At 40.7% G+C, this 23,432-nt stretch overlaps 1 protein-coding gene across 1 annotated transcript in view; it reads right to left on the minus strand.

Moving 5' to 3' along the window:
• Positions 1-23,432, minus strand: part of LOC121536737 (glypican-6-like) — a 104,458-nt gene that overhangs the window by 2,414 nt on the left and 78,612 nt on the right. Inside the window, exon 7 of the mRNA XM_041844226.2 lies at positions 2,098-2,237. Within this exon, the coding sequence (XP_041700160.1) occupies positions 2,098-2,237 (140 nt within the window). The remainder of the gene's footprint in view (positions 1-2,097; positions 2,238-23,432) is intronic.

Here is a 23,432-nt window from a genome sequence, read left to right on the forward strand (position 1 = left end):
AAAGTCTGGTCTGGCCTCCCCTGCATGCTGTGTCTGTTACATAGAATTCTCCACAACCGAGGCTGTGGGCTCTGCACCCACCAGTTGAATAAGAAAGGACAGAGACAAAGGCTGGACCCTCCATGTAGCTCTCTACCATGTTTTTCTGTCCTCTGCTCTCCTTCTGACAGGCATGACTAGCACAGGTCTGTCAGGGGTGACCAGGGTGAGTAGAGTGAACTCTTGAACTGCCTCGGAATGTGTTTACACCCTGCAAGATATTTCACCCGGGAGAATATTACAGAGGTCACTTTCTGTTTATTTCACAACACAGTGGCCACTGCCACCCACAAAGGGCTGTGCTATGTTATGTTTCATCTCCAATACTAACTTTGTTTTCCTACATCCACCTATCCGTGCTACTCTGAAAGTCTGACAGCTTCGGATAACAACTAACCAAGAAGTACACTTTTTGTATGAGTCATAGTTGAAATCAGGACCTCTTGGGCATCAAAACAACAAATACTAAACTCACAAACAATAGACATTGAGCTGTTACAAAAATATTATTCCCTACCATTTACCAGTGTAAAAATCTGTCTGCCAATCTATTATCCTTGGAATACCCACAAGACCTATCACAGGTTGTATTGCTCAGTAAGTAGAACAAAACTGATGCTTGCCACAGCAGCGCCCTCAGAACAGTGGAGGCTGGTGGGAGGAGCTATAGGAGGATGGGCTCATTGTAATGGCTGGAATGGAATAATTGGAAAGGAGTCAAACATGTGGTTTCCATATGTTTGATGTGTTTAATACTGTTCCATTCATTCCATTCCAGCGATTACAGTGAGCCTGTCCTCCTATAGCTCTTCCCACCAGCCTCCCCTGCCTCAGAATCTTTAGTTATGTTTCTATCTCAACCTTGGGTGTTAAACCAGGGCTAACCAGTAGGGGAAGTATGTTTATACAAGACAACATGGCATATCAAGAAAGACAGGGAACAGATGTTCAGTAGGAAACACACAACAGGAGGCTGCTGAGGGGAGGACGGATCACAATAATGGCTGGAACGGAGCAAATGGAATGGCATCCAATACATGGAAACCGCTCCAGCCATTACCACGAGCCTGTTCTCCCCAAATAAGGTGCCACCAACTTCCTGTGAAACACACACAATCACAATTCTAGAATGAAGCACAGTTCCCGCTCAGCCCAGTCAAAGCTATTCGCTGCTCTGGCACCCCAATGGTGGAACAAGCTCCCGCACGACGCTAGGACAGCGGAGTCACTGACCACCTTCCGGAGACACTTGAAACCCTACCTCTTTAAGGAATACCTGGAATAGTATAAAAGTAATCCTTCTACACCTCCCTCACCTACCCCCCCAATAAAAAAAAAAGAAGAAAAAAAAAGTGGTTGTCACTGGCTATCATAAGTTGAATGCACCAATTTGTAAGTCGCTCTGGATAAGAGCGTCTGCTAAATGATGTAAATGTCAATGTAAATGCAACCTCTATGTAATTAGCATACACATAGGAAACTCCTAAATATTATATAAAAAATGACTGAATGAGAAACATAAATGAGCTATGCTATTACTATTCAAGTGAAGTCACCCAGCAAGTAGTCAATATGCACATGTTAAAGTTGGATTATGACTTTTAATAACAGTAGTTTATTAGTCTCCCCTTTTGGGACAAATCAGCATTTAACTTCAATTGTCAAACACTTTGGCTGCTAATGCAATTAGTTCCAGCAACGGGGCATTATGCTGGTTATAAAAAGACATCAAAGCAAATTAAAACAAACATTAAAGGCCCTCTCCAGGGAAGGCTCAGTTTGGCTCTGACGCTTTTATGTTTCCCAACTCCTTGGAGGACTTTGGAGTGCACAGCAAATTTTGTCTTCCACTTGTTTTGCAATGCCTCTACCAGAAATGTCAAGGCTCTCCAACAGCTAGCTGTTGTATTTGGGTCAGTGCAAAATACATAATCAGAGAGGTTCTTAATTCCGGGATCAGACATATAATGGAAGTAATTTAGTACTAGTTTACCTAAGTGTTCAGGGTAAGCAGCCGGTGATTGGGTGCGATTAAAGATTTCTGTAGTCCAGTCTTACCTGCCCTTGGTGTGCCCATTCCAACACTGGTCGTCATCAGTGGCATTCCCTGCTGTCACCCTGTGTGGCTGGCAGATGTCCTCAGGTAGGTTGGACCACAACTTCTTGAACAGCTTCAGTTTCTCCTTGATGTCAATCACCTGAGCATGTGAAGTAAGGTGAGATTAATTACATTTTAATCATTTAGCAGACACTCTTATCCTGAGCGACTTACAGTTAGTGAGTGCATACATTTTTCATACTGGCCCCCCGTGGGAAACGAACCCACAACCCTGGCGTTGCAAGCGCCATGCTCTACCAACTGAGCTACAGGGGACTGGGGTATGAGACTCAACGGTCCATAACCTCATCATCGAGTGATACTTCATATTGGTAGAAAGACTGAAGTTTATACTTGAGTGATACTTCCTTTTGGGAGAAAGACTGGAGTGTACACTAGACACTTTATCACGACATTGAACACAGATATTGCAGCTAAAAGAATGGTCAAATTGTGAGTGTACATTCTGAGAGGAAACACATTTAAAAATCAATTTCACTCATAGCTCAAGGAGACACTGAAGCTGTGCCCTATAGAGAACATAAAAGATGAATGCTGATGTTGAGAAAAGTCCAGACCAGCACCCCACAGTCCTCCTCAGACACATTTACCTAGCAACCACACATCACAACCACAACATGCCTGGCGACTTGCACCATAAACCTGGATGTTGTTTTAACATTTTGGGATTTACGTCTTTCACAGAAGTTGAAGGGAAACCTGATAACGTCAGGGTGTCCCCCTTATCTGTCTCCCCTTGTCACGTTGTGAGCAGCAGGGGACATTGTAGTGAACCTGTAGTTGAACATGAAAGGTGTGGTACTGACAGTGGGGTCGCTGCTGTAGGCCACTGCCACTGCTTTTGATGTGTTAATCCTGTCACACGGATGCCAAAGCATGTTAGCTGCTCTGATGCTGCTGCCCAGAGGGGTCAAGATACCACTCAGTGCACTAACATCACTGGCCATGTTTCACTAAACCACACAACTGACTGCACTAAGATTCAATTCTTCTGGTATACAATAGTGTGCATCCCAAATGGCACCCTATTCCCTATGTAGTGCACTACTTTCGACCAGGCCCCATAGGACTCTGGTCAAAAGTAGTGCAACATGTAGGGAATAGGGTGCCATTTGAGACACAACCACTGTCTTGAGACACAACCATAAACATCAAGCAACATACTAATATCTGTATATCTGTATAATATACACTACCATTCAAAAGTTTGGGGTCACTTAGAAATGTCCTTGTTTTCCATGAAAACATACATGAAATGAGTTTGAATAGGAAATATAGCAAAATTAATAGGAAATGTAGTCATTGACAAGGTTAGAAATAATGATTTTTATTAAACTTTGCTTTCGTCAAATAATCTTCCATTTGCAGCAATTACATCCTTGCAGACCTTTGGCATTCTAGTTGTCAATTTGTTGAGGTAATCTGAAGAGATTTCACAGCATGTTTCCTGAAGCACCTCCCACAAGTTGGATTGGCTCGATGGGCACTTCTTACGTACCATACGGTCAAGCTGCTCCCACAACAGCTCAATTGAGTTGAGATCCGGTGACTGTGCTGGCCACTCCATTATAGACAGAATACCAGCTGACTGCTTCTTCCCTAAATAGTTATTGCATAGTTTGGAGCTGTGCTTTGGGTCATTGTCCTGTTGTAGAAGGAAATTGGCTCCAATCAAGCGCCGTCCACAGGGTATGGCATGGCGTTGCAAAATGGAGTGATAGCCTTCCTTCTTTAAGATCCCTTTTACCCTGTACAAATCTCCCACTTTACCACCACCAAAGAACCCCCAGACCATCACATTGCCTCCACCATGCTTGACAGATGGCATCAAGCACTCCTCCAGCATCTTTTCATTTGGTCTGCGTCTCACAAATGTTATTCTTTGTGATCCGAACACCTCAAACTTCGATTCGTCTGTCCATAACACTTTTTTCCAATCTTCCTCTGTCCAGTGTCTGTGTTCTTTTGCCTATCTTAATCTTTTCTTTTTATTGGCCAGTCTGAGATATGGCTTTTTCTTTGCAACTCTGCCTAGAAGGTCAGCATCCCGGAGTCGCCTCTTCACTGTTGACGTTGAGACTGGTGTTTTTAATGAAGCTGCCAGTTGAGGACCTGTGAGGCGTCTGTTTCTCAAACTAGACACTCTAATGTATTTGTCCTCTTGCTCAGTTGTGCACTGGGCCTCCCACTCCTCTTTCTATTCTGGTTAGAGCCAGTTTGCGCTGTTCTGTGAAGGGAGTAGTACACAGCGTTGTACGAGATCTTCAGTTACTTGGCAATTTCTCGCATGGAATAGCCTTCATTTCTCAGAACAAGAATAGACTGACGAGTTTCAGAAGAAAGTTATTTGTTTCTGGCCATTTGTGCCTGTAATCGAACCCACAATTGCTGATGCTCCAGATACTCAACTAGTCTCAAGAAGGCCAGTTTTATTGCTTTTTTAATCGCCACAACAGTTTTCAGCTGTGCTAACATAATTGCAAAAGGGTTTTCTAATGATCAATTAGCCTTTTAAAATGACAAACTTGGATTAGCAAACACAACGTGCCGTTGGAACACAGGACTGATGGGTTTTGATAATGGGCCTTTGTTTCCAGCTACAATAGCCATTTACAACATTAACAATGTCTACACTGTATTTCTGATCAATTTGATGTTATTTTAATGGACAACAAAATTGCTTTTCTTTCGAAAACAAGGAAATTGACCACAAACTTTTGAACGGTAGTGTAGCTTCCATTATATCAGCTAAGATGGAGTGGGAAATATTGATCCATGTGATCTCAACATGAACAAACACAGAGATTAGACTGACAACTCCGATACCTCCCCTATAGTGGCCCCTGATTACCTTGTGATCTGAGGAATAAAACGTACTGTACTGTGCAGCTAGAGAAGGCAGGGGAGGCTGTGTTGGTTGGTGGATGGTTTTAAAAGAACATTCAAGAGATTCATTTTGGCCAGTCTGCTTTACAGAGCTTTGAGAAAGAAATTCGGGCTTGAGCTTTATATACAGTGCATTCGGAAAGTATTCAGACCCTTTCCCTTTTTCCACATTTTGTTATGTTACATCCATATTCTAAAATGGATTAAATTGTTTCTCCTCCCCCCCAATCTACACACAATACCCCATAACGAGAAAGCAAAAACAGGTTTTTAGAAATTGTTGCTAATTCATAAAAATAATATTAATTTACATAAGTATTCAGACCCTTTACTCAATACTTTGTTGAAGCACCTTTGGCAGCGATTACAGCCTCAAGTCTACTTGGGTATGACGCTACAAGCTTGGAATACCTGTATTTGGGGAGTTTCTCCCATTCTTCTCTGCAGATCTTCTCAAGCTCTGTCAGGTTGGATGGGGACCGTCGCTGCACAGCTATTTTCAAGTCTCTCCAGAGATGTTCGATCGGGTTCAAGTCCGGGCTCTGGCTGGGCCACTCAAGGACATTCAGAGACTTATCCCGAAGCCACTCCTGTGTTATCTTGGCTGTGTGCTTAGGGTCGTTGTCCTGTTGGAAGGTGACCCTTCACCCCAGTCTGAGGTCCTGGGCACTCTGGAGCAGGTTTTCATGAAGGATCTCGCTGTACTTTGCTCCGTTCATCTTTGCCTCAATCCTGACTAGTCTCCCAGTCCCTGCCGCTGAAAAACATCCCCACAGCATGGTGGTGCCACGACCATGCTTCACCGTAGGGATGGTGCCAGGTTTCCTCCAGATGTGACGCTTGGCATTCAGGCCAAAGAGTTTAATCTTGGTTTCATCAGACCAGAGAATCTTATTTCTCAAGGTCTAAGAGTCCTTTAGGTGCCTTTTGGCAAACTCCAAGCGGGCTGTCATGTGCCTTTTACTGAGGAGTGGCTTCAATCTGGCCACTCTACCATAAAGGCCTGATTGTTTGAGTGCTGCAGAGATGGTTGTCCTTCTGGAAGGTTCTCCCAACTCCACAGAGGAACTCTAGAGCTCTGTCAGAGTGACCATCGGGTTCTTGGTCACCTCCCTGTCCAAGGCCCTTCTCCCCTGATTGCTCAGTTTGGCCAGGCAGCCAGCTCTAGGAAGAGTCTTGCTGGTTCCAAACTTCTTCCATTTAACAATGATGGAGGCCACTCTGTTCTTGGGGACCTTCAATGCTGCAGAATGTTTTTGGTACCCTTCCCCAGATCTGTGCCTTGACACAATCGTGTCTCGGAGCTCTACCGACAATTACTTTGACCTTATGGCTTGGTTTTTGCTCTGACATGCACTGTCAACTGTGGGATATTATATAATCAAGTGTGTGCCTTTCCAAATCATGTCCAATCAATTGAATTTACTACAGGTGGACTCCAATCAAGTTGTATAATATTTATGTAAATAAGGTATTTCCGTTTTTTATTTTTTATACATTTGCAAACATTTCTTCTAAAAAACAGTTTTAGCTTTGTCATTATGGGGTATTGTGTGTAAATTGATGAGGGAAAAAAATAATTAAATCAATTTTAGAATAAGGCTGTAATGTAACAAAATGTGGATAAAGGCAAGGGGTCTGAATACTTTCCGAATGCACTGTATTTAAAAATAATAATTAATAGTTGTGTTTAATGTGACTTTAATTATATTATCATGAAACTATGACGTGGCTCTAGATTTAACAGGTTGTGTTAACTTACGTCGCTAGATATTCTCATTGATCATATTAAGGGGTGATACATTCTCACAATTCAGTTTCATAACAAAATAAGTGAATACATATTAAATATTTATTTATTTATATCCCATATTCTTAACATTTAAATATATAACTGATATTCCTACAGAGTGAACAAAGGCCATCTCCAGAGAGAGAAAATATACTTTGAATGGAATCCAAATGGAATTTGACTTTTCTACCTCAATCTCAAATACATTCAGCACACCAAAGGAGTGAGAATAAAGAAAGAGGAGAAGGGAGAGTGTGCTTTAAAAAAATAAGTAGACCAAATGCAATTTACTTCTATAAACTGTTTTTGAATCTGAGTCCCCCTCTTTATTGTGCATTCCCTATGAATAAATCAAATGGTATGATGACTGCATCAACAAGCTGATACTGGCAGAGTGGCAGTATGGTACACTATGAACACTAGATGGCACTCCATCTCTTAGAAATTGAGGGAGTGCGTGTGTATGGTGTGTGTGAGTGAGAAAGTGAGAAAGAGAGAGAGAGAGAGAGAGAGAGAGAGTGCAATTCTCTCTAAATATCTCATTTACATAAGTATTCACACCCCTAAGTCAATACATGTTGCAATCACCTTTGGCAGCAATTACAGCTGTGAGTCTCCCGAGTGGAGCAGTGGTCTAAGGCACTGAATCGCAGTGCTAGCTGTGCCACTAGAGATCCTGGTTTGAATCCAGGCACTGTCGTAGCCGGCCGCGACCGGGAGACCCATGGGGTGGGAGGGAATGGCTGGCAGGGATGTAACTCAGTTGGTAGAGCATGGCGTTTGCAACGCCAGGGTTGTGGGTTCGATTCCCACGGGGGGCCAGTATGAAAAATATATTTAAAAAAATGTATGCTCTAACTGTAAGTCGCTCTGAATAAGAGCGTCTGCTAAATGACTTAAATGTAATGTAAATGGGTAAGTCTCTAAGAGCTTTCCACACCTGGATAGTATAATATTTGACCTTTTTTTATTCTTCAAACTCTGTCAAGTTGGTTGTTGATCATTGCTAGACAGCCATTTTCAAGTCTTGCCATATATTTTCAAGTCAATATAAGTCAAAACTGTAACTAGACCACTCAGAAACATTCAATGTTGTCTTGGTAAGCAACTCCAGTGTATATTGGGCCTTGTGTTTTTTGGGTTATTGTCCCGCTGAAAGGTGAATTCAACTCCCAGTGTCTGTTGGAAAGCAGACTGAACCAGGTTTTCCTCTAGGATTTTGCCTGTGCTTAGCTCTATTCCGTTTATTTTTATCCTAAAAATCTCGCTAGTCCTTGCAGATGACAAGCATACCCATAACATGATGCAGCCACCACCATGCTTGACAATATGAGGAGTGGTACTCAGTGATGTGTTGTGTTGGATTTGCCCCAAACATATTCAGGACATAAAGTTAATTTCTTAGCCACATTTTTTGCAGTTTTACTTCAAAGCCTTATTGCAAACAGAATGCATGTTTTGGAATATTTTTTACTCTGTACAGGCTTCCTTCTTTTCACTCTGTCATTTAGGTTAGTATTATGGCGTAACTACAATGTTGTTGATTGATCCTCCGTTTTCTCCTATCACAGCCACTAAACTCTGTAACGGTTTTAAAGTCACCATTGGCCTCATGGTGAAATCCCTGAGCGGTTTCCTTCCTTTCCGGCAACTGAGTTAGGAAGGACTCCTGTATCATTGTAGTGACTGGGTGTATTGATAAACCATCCAAAGTGTAATTAATAACTTCACCGTGCTCAAAGGAATATTCAATGTCTACTTTTTATTCAATTTTTACCCATCTACCAATAGGTGCCCTTCTTTGAGAGGCATTGGAAAAAGTCCCTGGTCTTTGTGGTTGAATCTGTGTTTGAAATTCACTGCTCGAATGAGGGACCTTATGGGTAATTGTATGTGTGGGGTACAGAAATTAGGTAGTCATTCAAAAATCATGGTAAACACTATTAATAAGTCCATGCAACTTATTATGAGACTTGTTAAGTACATTTTTACTCCTGAACTTATTTAGGCTTGTCATAAGGGGTTGAATACACTTCAGCTTTTCATTTTTTATTAATTTGTAAAAATGTCTAAAAACATATTTCCACTTAGACATTGAGTTGAGTTTGAGTTTATTTTTACAGGGACAGTGCACATTAATCAACGTTTCAGTAAAAGTGCCGGTTTTAGCCAGCCGGCTAATTTTCAACCGCAGTCCCTGGGCAGGTTCATTATGGGTTATTGTGTGTAGGCCAGTGTAAAAAAAAAAATCAGGCTGTAACGCAACAATATTTGGAAAATGTCAAGGGGTGTGAATACTTTCTGAAGGTGTTATGGAAAGAGCAGGAGTTCCTAATGGTTTGTTCACTCAGTGTATAATAGATACATTAATGTATATTGTATACCCACATCCACGCACGCACACACGCGCACACACACACACAAGTATTCTCTAAAAAATAAAAGCATGGATCATGCAAATGCTATCCATAATTAATACTTCTACATTAATGTAGCAAGGCCACACTTTAAACTATGCTGCCTCTTGCTGTGCTAATATGCCATGGGAATTGAAGTATCTGCACCAGCAAGTGATAATACAAATTAGTTACATATATAAATTAGTCTATATATACACGCAAATGCTTCACACGTTTACAAGATATTGCAAGGCATCGTTACAAATAATCTTCAAGGTAAAAAAGCATGCAAAGATACATAGAGATTCTCAGAATGTAAAGAACCTTATCATCTCAGCTCTCCATAGAGCCACTTTTACTGGGGAGGAAGTTTATTTGAATTCTCTAGTATGCATAGGAAGTGGAGGGTGCATAGGCTGAGCAGCACTGACAGACAGGTACAGTATGTGCAGGGTGTCAATGAGAAGGGAATATGGAGATTAGAGAGAGAAAGACTAAGAGAGAGAAGGAGAGAGAGAGAAGGAGGAAAGAGAGACACAGAGAGAGGAAGACAGAATGACTGAGACAGAGACAGACAAAGTGGGAATGAGAGAGCGAGAGAGAGATAAAGAGACAGAGAGAGAGAGAGAGAGAAGAGAGAGGAAACTGAGATTATGTTCATTCCCTTGATCATCTCTCTAAACAGCAGTCAGACAATAGGAGTTATTCCCATTAAAATATCCAAACCTCCTGAAAAAAATCTACTAACTAACATCGCAAACATCCTTCAAGCAGCAGGTGGTTGAAATAGATCAAAATACTCCACAGAAATTAATCACACTTTCTGTTTACTCTAACATCCACCACCACCATCCACACTGATTGGGTGATAATGACATTAAAGGTATGGTTATTAGCCATGGTTAATATCAAGATGTATATCAAGACAGAGAACACAGGGCACTAATGTAAGTCACTCTGGATAAGAGCATCTGCTAAATGACTAAAATGCAAAACAATGTAAATGTAATGCTGACATGAGAAGTGTTCACCATGAAGACAGAATTAAGACATTTCCTTTCATGTGTCACTTTGATGAACATTTAGACAAATTACATGTCGCACCACGGGAACAAGAAAATGTGCCATTATATGAGCTGTGTGTTTAATAGGTAGCTTTCAACCCTATACACTTGCATTCACTGTCGAGGAAATAAATACGGTACAAATTACTGTAGAAATAATGTTAGTAATAATGTCAAGGATATTCAATAGAGAATATCATAATAGTCATCAATAGAGCACTGTTCAGAGTTTCTGTATTTGACTAGCTAATCTCACAGTGGAGTCTTTCCATTTTAAACAACCCAGGACTACCCTATCAAAGAGCATGGGCTTGTCTTTCTGCTTCTGAACTCATATCTACATTCTGTTTAATGCATCATGCCATCTATAATCCATCTCTCTTCAAAGCACGGAGCAGTCCTTTAGGCTAATGACGGAATATTTAGAATACCTCCAGAGGACGTGTGCCTGCTGATTGCTTTAGAATGACTGCCACTAAGCAGCGTTATGCAGGGATGGCCACAGAACCTGACAAACAGGGCAAAAAGTAATTAGGAAATGTGAAATTGTTTCAGGATTGCTGGGGGTTGAGGCTTTCTGAGCTTTAAACGACATTTCCAGTCTCAATGTTTGTTTGTATTCATAATGAAATACATATCGTTGCGACAAAGCTTTTCACATAAAGGATATGAAAAAAAGGTGCTATGGTTTGGATGGAATAATGTGTGAAAACATTGAAGATTAAACATGAAATTAAACAGAGAGGATCAAATTCTGCAGCAGAGTCCAGCCTTCTGCCTCTCTCCCTCTCTCCCTCTCTTCCTCTCTCCCTCTCTCCCTCTCTCCCTCTCTCCCTCTCTCCCTCCCTCCCTCTGTCTGCAGCTGTCTGCAGGGGGATTACCAATGGGAAACCAGCAGGTCTAACTAATGGATGTAAAAGGCAGTATGGGGATTAATCCAGCTGTAAACATCATTAGTCATGTGCTAATGCCGCAGTAAATAACGCACACACTACCTGTCATACTGCGGACATCACGACTTTACTTTTAAACTCGGATCAACTAAAGTGCCTTCAAATTCAAAGCAGTACGTTCCAAAGCAAACTTACAATGCACACTATATTTGCTCATTGTGGGAAATAATTGGGTAGTTCGGAATAGACAAATACAGACGATTGTCATCTACCTAGGCTACAAGAGTACAATGCTTTTTACCATACTATAAGCAAATATTTTATACAGATAATTATGTCTTCATTTGTAGTAAAAAAATACACCTATTATATCTGTGTGCATTGATTAAATTACCCTTGCCATATCACTTTTTTTCTCCCTCTGTCCTTCTATCTGTGTTGGCCTTGCCAATCTCCAGATCAAAAGCTGACGTGTTACCAGCTTTCAAGCCAAAGTCAACCTCCTGGCTGCTCTACAATGCTGCCAGGGGCCCAAGACCAACCTCTGTCAACTGTCTACAGGATGATCACTAAGATGCCTAATATCAACTTCCATTGGCTGTCAGACTGCAGAGGTGAGATACTGTATATAAAAAGGGCCCTAACTTGATTCAGCACTGCGTTCATTAAACATATTTTCTTTCCATTTTTTAAATTAAAGCAAATGTCACTTCCTCAGAGCGTCTTTAATGTGGATTTGGAAAATATAGTTTTAAAAGGTACACATGTTCCATGTCACTTACAAAGTACATTATGATGATGAATCAACTGTTAATTATGGGTTTCTAAATGAATAACAAAGGATGTCATCACTGCTGCATATAAAAAGTATCCTTCAGTCACAAGTCTCTACTAAATGAGTGCAGGCTGAGCTCAGTCTAATCATAGCCTGTACAGAAGGTCTGGCCTCACAAACCACAAGGGGCAGAGTACTCCATGATCAACCTATTTTCCCTGGCAACAGTCACTACTGCCTGCATTAAAATAGGTTTTCATTTGATATGAATGCTATATTCTCGCTGCATCTCAATTACATTACAGAGCTCAAGGAGTCTGCTCCCTGCAGCAAACTCCTGCCATACTCCATATGTCTGACTCTGACCAACAGTGAGGTGGAATGGATGACGTTGACACCAGACACTCTTCTCTCATCAGAATCCACAGCAACAGGGATATTTCAGCCTGCTACAGTAGATCCAGACCCTAGGCTACTCCATTGGGCAACACTGCGGGTTATCATTCTAACCCTCTGTGTAGAGTCTGATTCACACCTGGGACATGGGGTGAATTTGACAGCCCTGCCCTTTGTCAAGGTTGGTAAAACACCTATTACAGTATCTGTTACTGCTGTAATTTATTCAACAAATGTGGAATCCATACAATCTTTTCCATACAATCTTTTCACACACTTCACGAACGCTGCTGCTACTCTATTTATTGTCTATCCTGATTGCCTAGTCAGTTTTTCCCCTATCTACATGTACAGTACCAGTCAAAAGTTTGGACACACCTACTCATTCAAGGGTTTTTCCTTATTATGACTATTTTCTACATTGTAGAATAGTAGTAAAGACATAAAAACTATGAAATAACACATATGGAATCATGTAGTAACCAAAACAGTTTAAAAAAATCAAAATATATTTTATATTTGCGATTCTTCAAAGTAGCCACCCTTTGCCTTGATGACAACTTAGCACATTGTAACTTCCATCAATGTAATTGTCTGTATCACTTCCAATCCCCCATGTTTATATATATCCAGAAAATCACATTGTAGGTAGCAAGAATTGTATATAATAATTTAAATTGAAAGATTCAAAGTTTAGAATCCGGTGTCGTTTTGCTTATCAGTTCATAAACACTATGCCATGGGATTGGTACGTCAAAAATCTCTTCACAACTATTTTGCAATCTATACGGCTGTCAATCCTTTGGTCCTTAAATGAAACTGATATACTTTTTTATTTATCACAGTTTTCCTTAACCAATTATGTTCTTTAATGCAAGGCTGACAGACAAGTTCCTTACTTTCTCCTCCTTCCACTTTCCTCTTCCATTTTTGCGGTAAGGCTGCAGTTATTTGGTTGTAATTTTGGGTAGAGCATATTTTTGTTAGCTGCATGTGCGACATAACTCCACCAGTCCTACCGATTATATCATTTACAAAGATTTTACCTTTTTTAAACATTTTGTCAAAAAAAAAAGATTTTTTGTCAATTAGTATATTTGAGTTTAACCACAATATTTGTTGCATTATTTGTTCTGTCGTTTCTGGAGGATTAAATTGAAATTGCAACCAACTTTCTATGGCTTGTTTTAGAAATAGTGATATCTGGGAGATGATTTCCTTTTCAAATAACTGAAAGTGAGTGGTTGTAATCTGAATAAAGGGAAAAGGCCATTCTTGAACATTGGGTGAGACAATCTTACTAATTTGCTATAACTTTTGTATGACTGAAGCTTTTAGTGATAGGTCTAATGCTTTAATATTTAATGATTTCTGTCCTCCGAATTCATATTCATTATATAAATAGGCCCGTTTAATGTTGTCTGGCTTGCCGTTCCAAATAAAATGTAATATTTGTTTCTCATATAATTTAAAAAACTGTTCGCTAGGCATAGGCAAGACCATAAGCAAATAGGTAAACTGGGATAATACTAAAGAGTTAATCAGGGTGATTCTTCCACAAATTGACAGGCACTCACCTTTCCATGGTAGCAAGATCTTATCTATTTTTGCTAACTTTTTATTATAATTTATTGAAGTGAGATCATTTATTTCCTTTGTGATATGTATTCCGAGTATATCCACATCACCATCAGACCATTTTATTGGTAAACTACATGGCAATGTACATTTTTATTTTTTATTGATCCAATACGTAATATAGTACATTTGTCATAATTTGGTTGTAATCCAGAGAGGTTAGAAAATGTATCTAGATCCTCTATGAGGCTGTGGAGTGATTCTAGTTGTGGATTTAAAAGAAAACATGAATCATCAGCGTACAATGACACCTTGTATACTCTTGGCATTCTCTCAACCAGCTTCATGAGGTAGTCACCTGGAATGCATTTCAATTAACAGGTGTGTCTTCTTAAAAGTTAATTTGTGGAATTTCTTTCCTTCTTAATGCGTTTGTGCCAATCATTTGTGTTGTGACAAGGTAGGGGTGGTATACAGAAGATAGCCCTATTTGGTAAAAGACCAAGTCCATATTATGGTAAGAACAGCTCAAATAACCAAAGACAAAAGACAGTCCATCATTACTTTAAGACATGAAGGTCAGTCAATCTGGAAAATTTCAAGAACTTTGAAAGTTTCTTCAAGTGCAGTCGCAAAGACCATCAAGAGCTCTGAACTGGTTCTCATGAGGACCGGCACAGGAAAGGAAGACCCAGAGTTACCTCTGCTGCAGAGGATAAGTTCATTAGAGTTACCAGCCTCAGAAATTGCAGCCCAAATAAATGCTTCACAAAGTTCAAGTAACAGACACATCGCAACATCAACTGTTCAGAGGAGACTGGGTGAATCAGGCCTTCATGGTCGAATTGCTGCAAAGAAACCACTACTAAATGACACCAATAAGAAGAAGAGACTTGCTTGGGCCAAGAAACACGAGCAATGGACATTAGACCGGTGGAAATTTGTCCTTTGGTCTGGAGTCCAAATTTGAGATTTTTGGTTCAAACCACCGTGTCTTTGTGAAACGCAGTGCAGGTGAACGGATGATCTCTGCATGTGTAGTTCCCACCGTGAAGCATGTCACTCTGGATAAGAGCGTCTGCTAAATGACTTAAATGTAAATGTGTGTCAAACTTTTGACTGGTACTGTACATATTAACTAAATTACCTCAACTTCCTCGTACCTCTGCACATTGAATCGGTACCGGTACTCCTTGTATGTAGCCTCGTTATTGTTATTTTATTGTGTTACTATTTCCTAAATTGTTTTGCTATGTTTTTCTTACCTTTTAACCCTGCATTGTTGGAAAAGGGCTAGCAAATAAGCATTTCACGGTTGTATTCGGCACATGTGACAAATAAAAATTGATTTGATTTTGATCTTAAATAACACTATTTACCTATCCTCTATATTTTTTAAGACTGCAGAAGTCCCTGTTCCCCAGCTCCAGTGTGGAGAATGGTGGCGGTGCAGTGAGCCCCTGTGGGTGTTTGTCCCTCGACACAGCTATTTAATCACTGGTGTCTAACACCTCATAAACCCTTCCTCCTGGGCCTGTGTCTCCTCATAAACAGCACAGCCTCTCAACCAAGACACACCATCTGTCCCAAAACCTACTCTGCATATAACAAATCTCAAGAAAATTATATTGGCCCCCCAAAAACACATACTAAGTAAATTAACTCTGTGATTGTGTTTTGAATAAGACTTTCCACATTGGCATTTCCTTAGAATTGTGTGTGTGTCCTTGGAAGAGGCTAAACTCTGAGAGGTGACAGGGGTTAGTGCTTAAAGCAGGTAGTGTAGCGCACATGGATGTGTAGTCTCATTTCACCCTAATCAATAACAATCAACAGAGGGCAAATACAACCATGTTTCCCCTCTGTGACGCTGTATTGGGCGACCCCTAAAAGAGATCAAACAACTGTTTATCCTTTCAGTTTATGCACAGACGGGACTGATATACCTGAGCAGTTCCTCCTTCAAACTCAGGTCAGGCAATGACACAGTCTGTCTTTACAGTAACTTCAATGTGTTGTTTGCATTATAAAACTAGCTTACTGCAGTGCAACTTCCAAAACACACAAATCCTGATGGCATTGGCAAATGGCCATACATGATTGTACAGACTCTAAGTGAATATCTCCATGAGTAACAAAGCAACTGTCTTTCTTAACAATGAACAACTGGCAGAAAGTAAGCTGTCACATTGTCTTCAGCAGCCCCTCTGAAGTTATCAGCAGCGTTCTGAACTTGTCACATGTATCAGCAGTACTCTGATATTGAATTTGAATAAAGTGATTCAATGAGTGCCAAACTGTGAAAAATCTGTGGTACTGTGGTATATTTCAATAGCCACAAGATAAACGTTTGGAAGCCAATTACTTTTTATCCATGCCGCAACAGGTGGAGGCCAATCATCCTGCAGCTCCAGCCCCTGCCACAGCCTCACACTTCAGTATCAGCAGCCAAAGTCCTACCCCCAGCTCCAACCCTAACATCAGCCCAAGCCACAGCAGCTAACTCCAGCCTCAGCCGCAGCTCTAACCCCTAAACCCCAGCAGCCCTAAGCACGATTAGCCCCAGCCCTACCCCCAGCCCCATGCAGCCCCAGACCCATGCAGCCCTGGCTGATTAAGTCTCTGCATTAAATCTGCCGGAGCGGAAGGCTTTGATTTAACACAGAGATCTCAGCATAGCGGTGGTATGTCCTGCCTGTATATCATTCCAATGCCGAAGAGTGATGGCCCCATATGTCTGTGAAGCCCTGTCTTTGTGACTGTTATTACAATGTTTCCTGGGCACAGCACATAATTGATGCGAGGTGAGAGTCTTATTGTCATTCAAATGTGACTATTATTTTCAGGTTGCTTTGATTTAACTTTGGAACAGTGAGAGAAATGTAGCAGGATCTTCCCCAGTGTTATGGTTGGCAGAGAATGAAGGAATGACAGATGCAAGCAAGGCTACGGAACAATGGCAATGAATATTTATCACCACTCAGAAGGCTCCACATATATCAACTGTTTGAAATGTTCAGTCCTCACGTTAGACAAGGGAATAACACGTACATAGAGCAGTGATGAAACAATATTCATATCTACAGTACTTTTACTTGGGAATTCTTCTTGTAGTGCTTATGCATAATGCTGAGCGACTTTAATCATGATACAGTGCATCTTCACGTACAGTAGAAAGAACAAACAGTTATGGTTGGTGTCATATGTTGTTTATGGTGACAATAAACTGCTGTTTTGACTAAATTCCCAAATATATATTGAATTGTAGCCTATATTTGTAAAATACTTTGAGGATATATAGTTTTGTTTTACACAATTCAACCCATCAGTATTATTGTATGAGAGAAATCCTTCAACATGCACATCATTTCATGTACTGTACGTTACGTGTCTGGGATTTTATCTTAGTTCTCACTTCTCTAGTTCCTAAAATAGCTATAATAGTGTTGTTTCAGGGGACGCATAATTACGTGTTAATGGCTTCTCTCTCAGAGGGATAATTTGGTCAAGTTCCATCACAAGCAAATCAGTCCACTTCTCTCTAATTTCTAATTTAAACCCCCATGGATAGATAGTAACATTGAGAGGACAGGACAAGACCAAATACCTGAAGAAACCAATGCTTTACAAGGAGGAGTAAGTGTGTTATAGCATACCATGTTCAACTAATTAAATAAATACAGTATGTTAGTGCTCTGAAATATAGCACCAAACATACTGTATTAGCATACAGTATGTCACTGCGCAGTAGTTGTGAGATCTTTAACCTTTTACTGCAGTGGGCTAAATCAGGGCCACACAGAGTGTTTCTTGGTAGTCTTAAACAAATCTATTAGAATCAAAAGTATACCCTCACACACATGGTTATGGGCTTAAAAAAAGAAGACACCTATAGCATGTCAGATATAGAGTTGAAATGTATAGAATTTTGAGTTTACATCCCAATATTACACTTTATATACATCACAGAAGACTGAAATATAACAAAACTATTTTACATAGAAACACTGGATTTTCAGTGTTTAAAAAATAATAATGTTTATTAATTATGAAATTATGAAAAAGATGAATAACATTCCACTCATGAGGCCACTAGGTCATTTGACTGCAGGAAAAGGCTATGTTGCTCTGTGTTTACTGTATGTGTATATAAAGTACCCTAGTTGTGACTAACTCTTGGATGCAGATTCCAGTGGGAGTACAGTATACTAACAAAGGGGTTGAAGAAGGTCCAACAGTAAGTGGCTTCTTTCAATTAGTTGTTGTTATAACAGCTTTTTACACACAGTCAAATTGACCCAGCGTGCCGTATTCAGAGTAGCCCCTTTTTACCTACCCTGGGCTCAGTCCCTCACCGACTAGCAGTTAAGCAATACACTTTATCATGGTGCGGTCAATTTATCAAACAGTGATGCCTTGGTGGGGCAAAATGACATAATATTGATTAAATGGTTCTAAGTTTGTGCTAGTGATTTGCTCTAGGCTAGGACTGGAGAAGTGGTTGAGCAAGAGGAGATGATTAAAGGGAAGCAACATGCTGTTCAGAAGAACAGAGCAATCGGGGCCTGCTCTCCCCCGGCTGGCCCCACTCTCCGGAGAAGCCTGCAAAGGCCCGGGTGTAATGGGGCCAATGTATCTAATTAATTTATTGACAGACATGAAGAGGAGCAGGGCCTTAATGGCAACACCATTAGTTAGGATGAAGGAATGATCCATGGAAGGAGACCCTGCTAACAAGAGACGAAGAGGAACTTGGTGTGAAGCTGCCTGAAATTATTAATATCAAATCCCTTGATGATGTCAGCACTGTTCCTCCAAGTAAAACATCAAATATCGATGTATAATAGCCATATTAATAGCCATATTTATTTTTCAAATGACATGCAGTTAGTTTGAAGTTATATGCAGGGGTGTGCTACTGCGTATTCACAGAGTGCAAGGACTCATTATGAGATAACAACTTGCGGAGGTGTTGCTGGTGGTTGTGGTGTGTGTGGATGTGCGTCTGGTGATGGGAGGGAATGTGTTATTTGGTGACTTTCCTGTGAGAGCAAAACTGTCTATATGTGGCGTGGTGCCATGGCTGTACAGCTGTACACATCTGCAAGCAGAGCAGAGTGACATCGTGACATCCTCTGGAATAGAAATGACTTCCTTCCTTTTATAACTAAACACAGCTGGTGCCATGCTATCGTCCCCATCCTTCTGCTGTCTGACACACAGCTCATTGTTTCACAATATCAACTATTTATGGATAGAAAATACTATTTCAAGAAATGACATAGAATAAAACACCACAACTATATGGTGAATGACTGGTCCTTGGATTAAAAGGTGAGAAAATAGATACATCCAATATCCGGTAGTATTATAGAATGTGTGACGTCTATATTTTCGGACTAATTCTACAACGAGAGAGAGAAGTGACTAGTATCTCCTCAGTGAGATATCCTGTGATAGAGGCATGAGGATAGAGACATTTGCTTACTTGTCATCCATTTGTTCATCCTCATTTCCCTTGAAACCGCCTGACAAATGATTTAGCATACAAGTGGCTCTAGAGACCTTGAAGTAGAAGAGAACACTAAACCGCTTGTATCAAACCCATTGTGATTCGGAACATTCTGAATGCAGTCTTGGGTGGTTATCCAAGATTGCTGGTATTTGCTGAATTTGTCAGGCTATCATTTTCAACCATTACATTTGTATGCTTGAGTACTGCCCTTTGTTCAGAGATTCCTAAATACACTGTCAAATAATAGGACTATCCATCTTTACACTGTTTATTTTTATGTGGTTTGGGGAAAACTAACAATTATGTTAGAATCTGTGGAATCTACATAATAGCATGGCTTAGGCTAGAATGGATAAATGCAACCACTATGCGAATGGATATGTGGATAGGCCTACTTACTTCCATTAAGCCGTATCTAAAACAAGAATGTTTCAGAGGCTTAAAGTGATTCTGCACTGCAGATGGTTTATGTATGGGTCAAAACTTTGAAAAAGGATAGAATGAAGGCTTCCTGGAAGCGGTATGACCCAGGCCACCACACTGGCATTTCACATTTGTTCCCATGCGCATGGCTGCAAATCACAAGGGATATGTACAATATGTTTCAATTGCATGAGAGATTTCTTTCTATGAGACCCAATTCTACGAGACCTAAATATATTATGCTCCAGAGTAAACATTATATATAATATTATACATATTATAAATATAAGTAAGACTATTAATAAAAGTAATTACAAATATTACAGGTATAACAGGTAGCATAGAAACTGCTGAGATGGAGCATGAGATCAAATCAAAGGGCAGAATACAAAAGAAGCTGCAACAGACTGTTGTTGTGCTCATCTAGCTAATGAAGATAGACTGTAGCTTGGTTTCTATGGCACTGCTCTGTAGTTATCCAATTTCCTTTACTGCACATTAGGCGCCACATCCATGCACAGCTAGAGGACTTCAGTCTCCCAAAAGCAATCAATGAGGCCAGCACAATTCATTCACATCCACACAACTGAATTAGGGCTGGCGAGCGCACGGATTTGCAAGTACATGGAAATGGACATCAGCCTATCGAGTTACCGAAATATGAAGCAAAGAGTATAATTGCACAGAAATAATCCACCGAACGGAGTTAATCAACCTCTTGCAACGTCCACGTTCAGTTGTTGTAAATGGCAACAAAACATTAGTTCAAAATTCAATAAAATTACTATTTTTGCTTCCTGCTTTTTCCTGTGATTGAAAAATGACCTTGGAATACATTTCATGACAAGGACGCCCCAGGAGAAGACAATGAATAAAACTAGACTGCAACTTATACTAAATATCACATTAAAGGCCTGCCCTATCATCAAACACCAGCCGTTAAAGGCCCTCTCCGCCAGACACTCTGTAGTGCCTTCATCTCCCTTAGGACGTTCAAAGATTCATTCCTCTCGCAGGACTGTGATGGCGGATGGTGACAGGATGTCAGGCAATTAAGCAGTCATGGCTCATGGAGCTGGAGCCTGGAGGTGGACCGGCTCCTCAGGGCTTCCCCATAAGCACTGCAACGCAGCCAGACGACGACAGACACTTCCTGAGTTCCTGCCATCCCTGGCTCAGATCACATCCTTTGACTAGCTAATTCAGCGCTGAAGTCAGACACTAACTCCAAATCAAAGGACTACTTAGCTTTGGAAACATGCAACATCACTGGGAGTGTCACTGATAATTATGATGTTAGGGAAGTTAAAGGAAGACAGTGAGTGGGACGACAAAGTGGTGGAAGTGAAAGACCAGGCCTCCCACAGGGTATCAGACACCTCTGACAGTGAATAAACAGATGGGAACAGTGACATTGATAACTGCTGCAGCTGTGGGGACTGCAGCTACTGTATGAGAGACCACAGGATACGGGTTAATAACTGGCAGTTACCTGGCAGCTGGCGGAAGGCTGCTTCAATGAGGGAAATACATGTTTAAGGTATCTGGATGAGCAGACCCCCACAATCCCAAGCCTAATGCAAACTGCAGCAACCTACTGCCTTGGAGATAGCGGTTCATAAATGAATTTAGGGCTATCACATTTATAAAGGCCGCTTCTGGATTAATATTTAAGTTGTCTGACTATTGATGGCTAAAGTTAAAGACTGATAAGGTTACAGTACCATGCACTGAGCCAATATGTCTGCACTCTCTGTTTTCCCAAAGCCTTTAACTTACAGTATATCCTTACTGTTTTTACATTGCTTATTAAAGCCTATAACTAATAACTATATAACCTATAACTCACAGACACAATTATTGTTGTATTCAGGAATAGATACTTCAGAAGAAAATTCCTTCTCTGTGGGCAGTGTGATTATTTTAAGATAATGTCCAGCTTCCCATTACATCCTAATGATGGGCTTTGCACAAAGAAATGCATACCAGTGTGTCTGTTTAAAGTAACTGCCCAGTGTTTCCAGATTTCTATTAAATATGACCTTTATTATTTACAATATGACTGAAATAGTTTTCCTTCCAAAAAAGTATAATTAAGTATGTTAAAAAGCGGCTTTTCTCTGTTGGAATGGTGTAGGTGTACCCCAACAACAGAATGGTATGGGCGTATACCAGTCGTAAAAAATATTCATGCAAGTAGACCACTGATTGGCAAGCTCATCCTACTTTAGACCGCTGACTGGCCAGCTCATCCTCCTCAGGGAGATGACATCATGTTCTATTAGGAAATAGCCAAGCATTTTTTTAATTGTCTGTTTGAGATACAAGTTTGAGTTAGGGTTTTGGAAGTATATTTTCTCAAATTTATGCTTTGGCCACAAATATGAGTATAGGACGAGTCAACAACATTATTTAGATATGAGTTAACAGAATATGAACTTTTTAAAGTGAGACTTTCACTGGGCAGTTACTTTAACATTCAGCCTCTCGCCACCACCACAACAGTTCACAGCTTTATTATTGAAAGAACTCTATGGTATCATGAAACTGAGAGAGGACGGCTGTCTCTGGAAAGCTACAGTACTCTAGCAACTTTTTATGGAGCCAGTAGAAACTGACTGTGAACCAACCAGCACAGCAGATAACTAGACATCCCCTGACTACAGTGCATGTGGATGCTCATAATGGAGACCCTCATCAGGTGTCCTTGTCTAGCCGTCACATGTCCATAATCAACCTCTGTCACTCAACTCAACATCTAGACGGAATCTCCAAGCGGGCTAATTGCCCAGTTATTCATGAGGCAGTCTGGAGGCCTCATTTCACTCTGTCTGCCATTTGAGCAGCCGCCCAGACACCACCACCAACACCCCTCTCAGAGTTCTCCTCTGCCAAGCTCTGATGGAGTAGGTCACCTGGGCTCCTCCAGGAGTTGACTCCATTAGCTAAGGCAATGTGAGGTCTCTGATGTGTCTGTATAGATATAGTGGGTGAGGGAGGAAAAACATGGGCCGGCCTCTAGGGAAGAGTCCTCACTACCTGAGGGAACCGCAGCTCCTTCAACTCCCTCGTCTACAGCACCGGTCTTGGTGGTACACCTGACTACTAATACAATGTTTAACAGCCAATGTTGTTACGGAAGACCATAAAACACAGAGGCCATGATCAAGGTCTCAACAGCTCCACAAATACATTACTTTATAAATCAAACACAGACTACTCCGTAATAACATAAAAAGGTTATTTGAAAGTTGACTCTTTTGGGAGTAGCATCTGAAACAGTGGCTGAGATGGAATATATATCAGGTATACCGTTGGGCTTTTGATGTCACTGTACTTGTTTAGAACAGTAGTTGCCAGGTAATATACAACCCTACCTCGTCTATGGCAACTACGAGGCTGTAATTCTTCTTTTTCAGTGACAAAACATTAGGGATTATGGCATAGGAGACAAGATGTGACAAAAGGGCCCCACACAAAATGATTTAGGTTAAGAGTAGAATTCATAAAGCTTACACTGTGTTGCATTGCACTCCAGACAGTCCTCTGGTAG

Source organism: Coregonus clupeaformis, chromosome 23, assembly GCF_020615455.1.
Source record: "Coregonus clupeaformis isolate EN_2021a chromosome 23, ASM2061545v1, whole genome shotgun sequence".
In the NCBI taxonomy this organism is placed as follows: Eukaryota; Metazoa; Chordata; class Actinopteri; order Salmoniformes; family Salmonidae; genus Coregonus; species Coregonus clupeaformis.